The 10,138-nt window shown below is 32.3% G+C and overlaps 1 protein-coding gene across 1 annotated transcript in view; it reads left to right on the top strand.

Annotated features, from left to right (window-relative positions):
- The first annotated feature begins 500 nt into the window (after window positions 1–500).
- The window catches only part of LOC139490060 (uncharacterized), a 49,835-nt gene continuing 40,197 nt past the window's right edge, over window positions 501–10,138 (top strand). Inside the window, exons 1-3 of the mRNA XM_071276911.1 lie at window positions 501–569; window positions 6,186–8,107; window positions 9,849–9,963. Coding sequence (XP_071133012.1) covers window positions 6,580–8,107; window positions 9,849–9,963 — 1,643 coding nt within the window. The 5' untranslated portion in view covers window positions 501–569; window positions 6,186–6,579. The remainder of the gene's footprint in view (window positions 570–6,185; window positions 8,108–9,848; window positions 9,964–10,138) is intronic.

Below are 10,138 nucleotides of genomic sequence, written 5' to 3'. Positions count from 1 at the left end.
AAGGGTTTTACCATTCGTTAGTCAAAGACAAAGTTACAATGCCCCTTTCAGTTACTCAAAACTCTTGTCCTGTCCTTTTTTTCAAATTCAGCTGAATGAATTTATTTTAATAAGTGGGCTTCAATTGATCTCTGATTGTTAGTTGAATGCACAAGGAAAGAAATATTGTTTTCAGAAAAAAAACATAAGAATGATAAAAAAAAATCTTATGTTAATAAATGCAATATAAAGTACGTTGTTGTGCGCTCCAACATAAAAGTTTTTCCTACGATTAGTCACACTTTCAACAGTGCGGTTGGGACACATTCTGGCTAAACATTTTAAAATCATTTGTTGTACTTGTAGCAATAATTAATTGTTAACTATTAAAGGTTATGTTTGTTAAATAAAAAAATTGTTTTTAACTTTCAACATATGTTAACATGGTTAATGAAATAAGAAATAAAATCAGCATTTCAAAAAATTAATTCATCACATATTTTGTGATGCGCATTAATATTGATATTGTTATGAAAACATGGCCGATATGTCGACAACGGTAAGACGGCTGAAAACTTAAATAAGAACAGGTGCTCGTTTATTTTCATCCATAAACACACATTTGATATATTTATATAGAGAAAGAGCTTGTTATGGAACGGGCAGAATAATGTTACTTCATTAGCATTTGCACTTAAAAAAATAACACGTGAAATTTTTGTATATTTTTTGCAAAATACCAATTTACGGTTACCTCCCATTAAAAACCAAGAAGTGGCCTAAATATAATATAGATACACAAACCAATCTAGAGCATTGTAGTAAGATTAACATTATAAGATGACAGAATTTATTTACTTTTAAATTGACATTTCATGAAAAACTGCATGTCAAGTCTTATGATGTATATGAAGTCTTATGTATCCAGAGGCAGATGCAGAGCAAAGACATTTTTATGCACTGACTACTCCATAGTGCACATGCTGATTTTTTATTGGCTGCAAGGTGAATTTTTATACCCCATTCGGTCAAATGTTTTCCAAATTATGTCAAAACACACATGAATTTGTATGTCTCATATGTGTGTTTTATGTATCTTAATATGTGTGTTGTTATTGTTATTAATGTCGGCAAAAAGCTCTACAGAGCTTATGTTTGTATTTAATGTAACCCGACTTGAAATAAAATTTCTTATCTTATCTTATCTTATCTTACAACTTTTTGGCTTTACAACATACAAAAAAATGTATATACATTTTGTAAGACAACATTTATTTTTCAAACATTTTTTGTGTATTCAACGTCAGGTAGAAATCTATACACCTTATCGCTATTTGTCTGCCATTACTGGATATCACACAGGTTCCCGTAAAATTTTGACGTCACAAAACAAAACATCTGACGCCACAATGGAAAAGTGATTGTTGAATGCGTCAAAAGTTCTAGCCGCCGGGTCAGCCAGGATTAGCGATATTAAGGTGTATTATGTGTACTTAAGTTAAGGGCATAGGATACAGGAGGGGGGATAGGAGGAGTCCTGATCCCGAAATCCCAGGCTTAAAAAAACGAAATCCTGAGTTCCCAAATTTAAATAAAGTAAATCAAAAAAAAAAAAAAAAAAGGATCCCGAAAGGGTAAATCCTGAAATCCCGAGCTTAAAAACACCCAATCCCGGAGTCCCGATATAGGTCCTATCCCCCCTCATACAGTTTTGATCCTGTATTTACATTTTGATAAAGATTTCCATATAGAGTAAGACTATTTTTTACCTGATTAAATCAAATATGTAACAAAAAATATACCTCCATGTGCTACTTTTTGAGCAAAATGAGGTCGAAATTTTGTATACATGTATTTGCTCAAAATTTCGGATTTGTGGCAGTATTTTCCTTTTCAAAAGAAAGACATAACTTTTTTGTTTTAAAAGATAAACACAAATTGTTTTTTGTTAAATAATTTGTAATTTCTGTATTTTAAAAGTACTTTTATATTTTTTATTCAGAAATATCTCATGTTTCATGTATTTATCAAATGTTCATGAATGTAGAAAAAAAACATAATTTTTTGCTGTAATTTATCCACTGTGTATCATCGTACAGTGAATATACAATGTAGGTACTAACCAAGCGGGCATGAGCAATTTTGATCTTACACGGTAACGAAAAATCTTTGTTTTATTCACACAATATCGATGTGTACTTCAATCTAAACATAACTGCTGTTTTAAGAAATGATTTGGTCGTAGGTTGATGATTAGGGAGCTACCATTTGATTTTTATGGGGGGGCTAGGATGAAATTTGAAAAAATAGGCAGGACAGGAGTTTTGAGTAAAAAAAAAAGGCAGGATGAGCAACTTGGTAAAAAAAAAAGGCAGGATGATAATTTGTGTAAAAAAAGTCAGGATAACTAGTAAAAAAAAAAGGCAGGACCGAATAGAGTAAAAAATAAAAAGGCAGGACAGAGATTACAACTAAAAAAAAAAGCAGGACAAAATTTTTCATCCTAGCCCCCCCATAAAAATCAAATGGTAGCTCCCTTAGAGATGTCTCATTATAAAACAAGAGGGATTACTAAAAGCATGTGCAAATACTTGTAAAAGAAGTTGGCCCTCGTCTCATCCGATATAATTCTATATTCATTGCAACTCTTTTTCTGATAGAAGGTCAATGTGTGTGTGTGTGTAATAAGTATACATGTAGCTGTTTCAATAATTGGCATTGAAATCTTTCATACATATGTTATTATTTGATATTTTATCCGTAAAGAAGCGTTGTGTACGGTGTTTAGCTGACCACATAAATCTTTATGTACGGTGCATAGTTAAGTTGTTGTACACCGTACGCGTACTCGAAAACTTTTTTTTCATACTCGTTTATTACCCAAACAGTTTCAAGGAATGAGTAATCACATGTAGGTTTATGATTGGTAACCATTACTGTTGCCCTGTATTAGGTTTCTTTCAGATAAAACATGTAAATGTCTCAACAACTGCATCGAAATTGAAAGTGGGTGTTGACTTTCACAACTATTTGCGCATGAACAAGTTAATTGTTCTTATTTGAATATCAAAGTTGTTTTATGAATAGGAAAAAATCGATGCAAAAATTATTTGGGAGCAGGAATTTCAAATGTTGAGAAATGTACATTGAATATTGATAAAGCAAAACAAAGATCTTCGTTACCTTGTAAGGTCAAAATCGATCATGCCCGCTTGGTTAGTACCTATATCTGATGTACTGATGATACAGGGTGTTATCTAATTTTTTAAAAAATGCACTATTTACAATTTCATGAAAATTGGCACAAATAATCTTCTCCCGTAATCAACTTACAATGGTGAAGCTAATTGAGTACAAATTTAAGACCGCAACATGTCTAAGTGTCAAAATGTGTTTATTTGGTTGCTAAGGACAGTAAACAATAAAATAAACATAAATTGCATTCCTAGCAGATTTTTTACCTTCAGAACTAAAACAAGAACATAAAAGACTAAAGATTTGTGGTAAATTTTATCTTAAAAAGTGCATTTCTGTGCTTTCTGATGTGCCATAAGGTAGCACTCCACAGTTAGAAAATAAAATTAAAAATGAGCCACAAAATGTTTTATCATCTCCTATTCCTGGATTTCTAATATATTAACCTAACTGTTTGTGTTGTACATGTGCATATGTATGTAATCAGTATATTCCATAGATTTGATTTTCAAAAGTTAAAAGAGTGAAAATTAATTCCTTTTATGTGTATCCATGGCAACATTCTGCATTTATTTACCATAAAATATTGCAAAAAGGGGGGTGGACATGTCACATATCCCCCCAAAATTTTGATCAAACTAGAATTTCAATGCCTTTGAGAAGTTTGAGTGATACCTTTTTAGAAACTGTTTTCATAAATCTTCCTATTGATCAAATAAAAAATGGGTGTCTTTCGCCTCATTTTTTCGTAAAATCCAATCACAAAGTTCGTGCGATAAAAAGTGGGAAAAAAACATTGCAATAATTGCCGGACCAATGTATGGTAGGGACATGCAAATACGGACTGTCATACAGAAAACAGCCTATATTACATACATTACATAATCTTGATGTTCATATAAACCCAATACAAAGGCTATTTTAATACTCAGCTATCCAAAAATGAATTTTATTGCACACTAGCTCTCATATTTGAAAAATCCACAGGGGCCAAAATGCGAAACTACACACCTAACTGTGGAGTGCTACCTTAAGGTGAAATTTTTCCCCTCCTGCCTCAATTTTTATTATTTTTTCTGTGTTCTACTAACTGTTACAATGAAAATGGTACCTTAGTTTTTAAAATTGATTCAGTAATAAAGATTTTATGAAGGTTAGCAGTTGATGTTGAAACGCGACAAAAAGTGATTTAAAAATAAATGCTGGATCATAATGAAAAACTTCAAGTCTGTCTCATTTTTGGGGTAAATTTCTAAAACTTTTCCCATTATCTTACTTAAAATCATAAAATTACCTTCAAAGAGGACAAATTGTACAATTTTTAGGTATTTGAAAGCACTTATAGGTCAATTTTGCTGTAAATAGCATACCTAACCTTGGTTTAGAAGCTCTCAAGCAGGGTATAAATTTCTAGCAGTACTGGCATCATTAAATTTAATTAATGCCAAATTGTAATATAAAATCCTGCTAAAAATGTTTATTTGACTTATTCGCATTCAAAAATATATAGCGATACATTCTGAGGATATCATATAAAGCGCAATCTTTGGTTAATTATCAAACCAAATGGCATTTTAAAAAATAGGGGTCTATGAACTGGTTTTCAAGTTAAATAAGTTTGAATGATAAAAATCAGTTGAAAACTGAATCTTTTCCTCGATAAGTCATAGTTTGACGTCGCGAAAATAACAATTTAGTAGTAAATTACGTTAGCAACGTCATTACCTCCCGTGTAACTGTATTGGATACCCTTAAGGGTTATGTACCCTTGTCTTGATTCAAAGCTAAACATATGGAAATTTTATAGAATATCCAATTCTTTCCCATTGTACACTCATATTTGGCAATTCAGTACTTGATAGATAGAGAATTATTGCATGCAGTGCTAGCAATGATTTCCTTAAAACAAGTTTATAAGTTTTAGTTATTGTAGTCCTACATGTCCTATTTATAACAAAATAAATATGGATCAAATCAAGTATACCTTTTAGGGTGCTCCCGACATTAGTGACTCAGCATAAGGTTTTTTGGAACTTAAAGGTTGTTCAGAAGTTTTTGTAAAAAATAAACACTAGCACGTGATAGAAAAAGCAAGTGAGTAATCTGTTTAAAATTTTGTAACAAAAATCTCTGTATTGAAGGCTGTGGATTTTCTATAAAAATGTTGGTTTATTTGGTGCCAAGTCCACTTTTTCTATTAAATGCAATGAAACAGTAAATAATAAAGCTTTGCACGAAGTTTCCCCTTGGTATATGTACAAAATGGCCTATCTCTATTTTTCATTATATTTGTTGTTTTGATACTATTGCAGTTTGAAAAGTTTGTACTTAACTAGGCTACAGAAGGGGTCACAAACCTTAACATGCTTAATTAAGGAATGACTGTAATATTTTTTCTGTCTATGAAGAAATAACATAAAAAAATGTGGTGCGCACTGAATAACGCGTGTATGTCAGTTTAATTGATGCGTGAACACACATATTCGTTTTCTAGAAATATAATTAGTTACTGTCCCACTAGCATGACTAGCATTGACTAGTGAAACCAGTTTATATAATTTGTGAGAAAATACAAAACTGGCAGAACGGTTGAACCCAGACACATATTATCTGACATATAATTGTTTGGTAGCGTATAAATAAACCAAATGAAACAGCTATCACTTATACAATAAAAGATACATTTTTAAGATGGATGAGCTGGTTTGATATGATGACATTATTATAACATGCCAAAATTCAATATCTTGTTGATGAAAAAAAAACAAAAATGAAGGAGCTTTGTGGTTAAAAACTCAATTTAATATTGGCTTGAGGGGTAAATTGGAATTAATAATGCAATTGAAAATACTATTTCACTCAATTACATAAAAAAAATGGTGGGTAAAAACCCCAATTTGTGAATTCTGCGGTCATGCTTTTTTTCCACATGAAGTGATCATGTCTCATGTCTTAAACATGTAAAATGAAAATTTAAACTTTTGACTGATTATAAGCCTTTTCTTTTGTAGGTTTTTGCAGCAGAAAGATAACCATGATAAATGATAGTGTCCCCAGCTAAATTTTTAAAAGAGAAAAATTAAAAATTATTGGGTACTCTGTATATTGAAAATATCGATAAACAGCAGTTTGATAGGAATGCTGAATACCACAGTAAAAACACAGAGGTTAATCATGTTTTAATACAAGTTTGACCTGTTTGGAAAGACATTTTATATTAACTGATCAAAGTGTACAGAAATATTTAAATTAACATGCTTTATATAGTGGATAATTAAAAAAAATGATGACAAATTTTGATCCGTTTCATTTAAAATTGGAGCAGTGTTATCTTTTGATTATTACCGATTTTACTTAAATGTAAGAAGAAGAGGAAGTGGACATAATTGATAGCAAGAAAGCGAAATGGAGGATATTGTAATAAAATCAGAAACATTGATTAAAGAAAATGAAAAAGCTACATCAAACATTAATAATGATCTTTTAAGTGACAACAGACAGTCACAGTCAAACATATTGAGTAGCATCCCATTTAGTCAGGCTGGAAATTTGACAGGGAATTTAGGGGATATTGCTGTTAAAAAGGAACCAATAGTTGATGGAAATGAAAAGGTTGAAGTCAAAAATGAAAATGAAGAGACCAATACTGATTTTAACTCCCAATTTGAAATATTAGGGTCAGTTATCACATTTAAAGATGAAGATACATTGATGGAAGTTCCTCAGTTTCTTAATAATGAAAATATTTGTCAATCCAATTTGCTGTCAGCACAGATCCCTCCATCTATAGAAAAAGGGGCAATGTATGAGAAAGTTATGTGTCCCTCAAATTTATCTTCAGAACAGACGCCTCCATTGGAGGAAGAAAGGGCATTGGTTGTGCATCCACTAAAGAAGACCAAAATCATTTATGAAAATCTTAGAAAACTTTTAAGTACAAGGCACTTTTCCCATAAAGATGTACCTCTTCCTTCAAACATTTCAGAAAACACACTTAACAGTAATGCTATAAATAGACAAACAATAGATACAAACAGAAATGCTATAACTAGCCAACCAAAAGATACTGATTTTGTAAAAAGCCATTCCATAGAGGTTACTGGTACTGTTTCCAATAAATCTCTCAGTACCTCAGACCAGACAGTACAACCTCATATATTAAAACCTAGACCACATGTAGTTAAACGGATTATCAGATTTAAACGAAAACCTGACTCCAATATTAATGTCAACGATGACGAAATGAATAAAATTGATTATAATGACAGTTGTCATCATGGTCAGTCTGACATAGTGGTTTCTTCAGTAACTGCAGCACCTCATAACTTACCAAACTTGCAAGGAGTAATTTTCAAAGATTGTAACCCATCCTCAGATGTACCTCTTCCTTCAAACATTTCAGAGAATACACTCAACAGTAATGCTATAAATAGCCAACCAATAGATAGAAACAGTAATGCTGGGCAAGATTTTGTAAAAACTCATTCCGTAAAGGTTACTGGTACTGTCATTACTGTTTCCAATAAATCTCTCAGTGCATTAGACCAGAGAGTACAACCTCATATATTAAAACCTCGACAACATGTAGTTAAACGGATTATCAGATATATACAAAAACCTGACTCCAATGTCAACGATGACAAAATGAATAAAATTGATTATAATGACAGTTGTCATCATGGTCAGTCTGACATAGTGGTTTCTTCAGTAACTGCAGCACCTCAGAACTTACAAAACTTGCAAGGAGTTAATTTCAATGATTGTAACCAATGTTCAAATGGATTTTCTTGTGAAAAAAATAAAAATGATAGAACAAGGGATATTCCATTGACAGTCAACACAGTGAACAACTTTCAAACAAAATTTAATGGTAAATGGGAGAAACAGAAAGAACCTTTCAAGTCTGGAGTGTTGGGAAATCTGAGAAAAAAGGGTAAGTGTACATTGAAGCTCACAAAATACATTTTATAAATTAAATTTACAAATTAAATTGACATGATGAAATTTGTGGAAAGCAGGACATAGGGACTGATTTTCCAGCAACTGCACTGCCAACAATAATTGTAAAGTTTCTGCTTAACATGCTTAACACTACTTGTAATAGAAGATCTTTGGGTCATAATAAAAATATTTTGTTTTCCCTAACATTCCCTACCTAGAAAAAGGTGCCTTGTCAATCATTTTTGTCAAAATCTTGTATTGGTCAGATGTAAAAAAAAGTTGTTTTTTTTAATCAGGGGGGCATGATTCCCAACCCAGGATGAATGGGGGGTTCCAACTATATGTCCCCATTTAAATGCATTGATCGTCAAATAAAGGAGGGGTTCCAACCCCAGGAACCCTCCCCTGGATCCTCCACTGCCTATTTACCCTCCTTCTCTAGGTAGGTAGGGTTTGGGCAAACAAAAATATTTTTAAGTGTAATCCAATGGTATTTAATTAAAAGTCGCATTAGCATGAAATCTATCAGTACATACATGTATCACTTAATGTCTATTTCGTGGCTCTGTCTCCCTAGGACATGGTCGAGTAATTAACTATTTCAATGTTTATAAGTTTTCTGCTTTAAAACTTAAAAGTTAGTTTGGTATGATCCACTTGTTCTTCATGTAGAATGATGAAATGTCGTATAAAGTTTCATTATTATCAGTACTTGACAACTACATGTACATGATGTATGCTGAGGCCCTGACCCATAAGACACAGGCACTCGACTCAGAAAAAAAAATTATATACCTTTATATAACAGTATACAGGATTTTTTTTTCGGAGACGAGTGCCTGTGCCATAAGACATGGTCTAGTGACTAAACTAATTAGCAATTTTCAATGTTTTAACTTAAAGGTTTTCTCCTTTAAAATAGCAATGTTAGCTTTAGTTAGGTTGATCAGATCTACTGGGGCGGGGTTTCTGAGTTTGGAACCCCCCTTTTTTTGGCCGATCAATGCATTTGAATAGGGTCATATAGTTGGTTACCCCACCCCCCCCCCCCCCCCCCAAATTGTCCTGGGTTGGGAACCCCCACCCCTTTTTTAAATGGCTGGATCTGCCCCTGATTACTATCAGTATACATATTAGTTTGATGAATTTGTTTAGGCCTACTGATTACTGTTGATTCCTTATTATTCTTGTGATACCATTTTTTGTGGGTTTTGAGGAAAGGCAAACCATGAATTTAGATATCCAACATTTATCAACAATTTTATATAGGCAAACCACGAACTCAAATATTCATGATTGGATATATGCAAGTTTCCTTCATTCCTTAAAAATTGGTACCTATGAAAATGAATGAATTCACAGTAGTCATGGTAGTCAGTTTACAGATCTAGATTATCATGATTATAGTTAACTTTATGTTATGAAACTGCTGGTGTGGATTTGTTTTGTATAATAAAATTGAGAATGGAAATAAAATATTATATAGATATAGGAAGATGTGGTGTGAGTGCCAATGGGACAACTCTCCATCCAAATAACAATTTATAAAAGTAAACCATTATAGGTCAATGTACGGCCTTCAACGCGGAGCCTTTGCTCACATGAACAACAAGCTATAAAGGGCCCCAAAATTACTAGTGTAAAACCATTCAAACGAGAAAACCAACAGTCAAGTCTATAGAAAAAACGAGAAACGAGAAACACGTATGAATATTATGTCTTTTTTATTCTAGTGCTTTCAAGATACACTTCTAGTTTGATTACTGTAATGCTACCAAAGGACGCCATAGAGACTGGATATGACTGTAAAGAATGTAACAAGTCACTAGTTACTTACAATTATCAAAGGTTGGTTTCATTTAATTACAATTTGTCAGAGCTCAAACAAAAACAAAAAACGAAATTGTTTTTGGACTCAAATGTATGTATGTTATGTATGTAGTACATCATGAAAAAAAATTGATTACAACATTGTTTTAGTTTTTTCTTAGTCAGAAATAGGTTTCCTGAACCAGGTGAAAGC

This window comes from Mytilus edulis, chromosome 9 (genome assembly GCF_963676685.1).
Source record: "Mytilus edulis chromosome 9, xbMytEdul2.2, whole genome shotgun sequence".
Classification (NCBI taxonomy): domain Eukaryota; kingdom Metazoa; phylum Mollusca; class Bivalvia; order Mytilida; family Mytilidae; genus Mytilus; species Mytilus edulis.
Note: the sequence above shows the minus strand (reverse complement) of the source record. Positions and strands in the feature narration are given on the sequence as shown.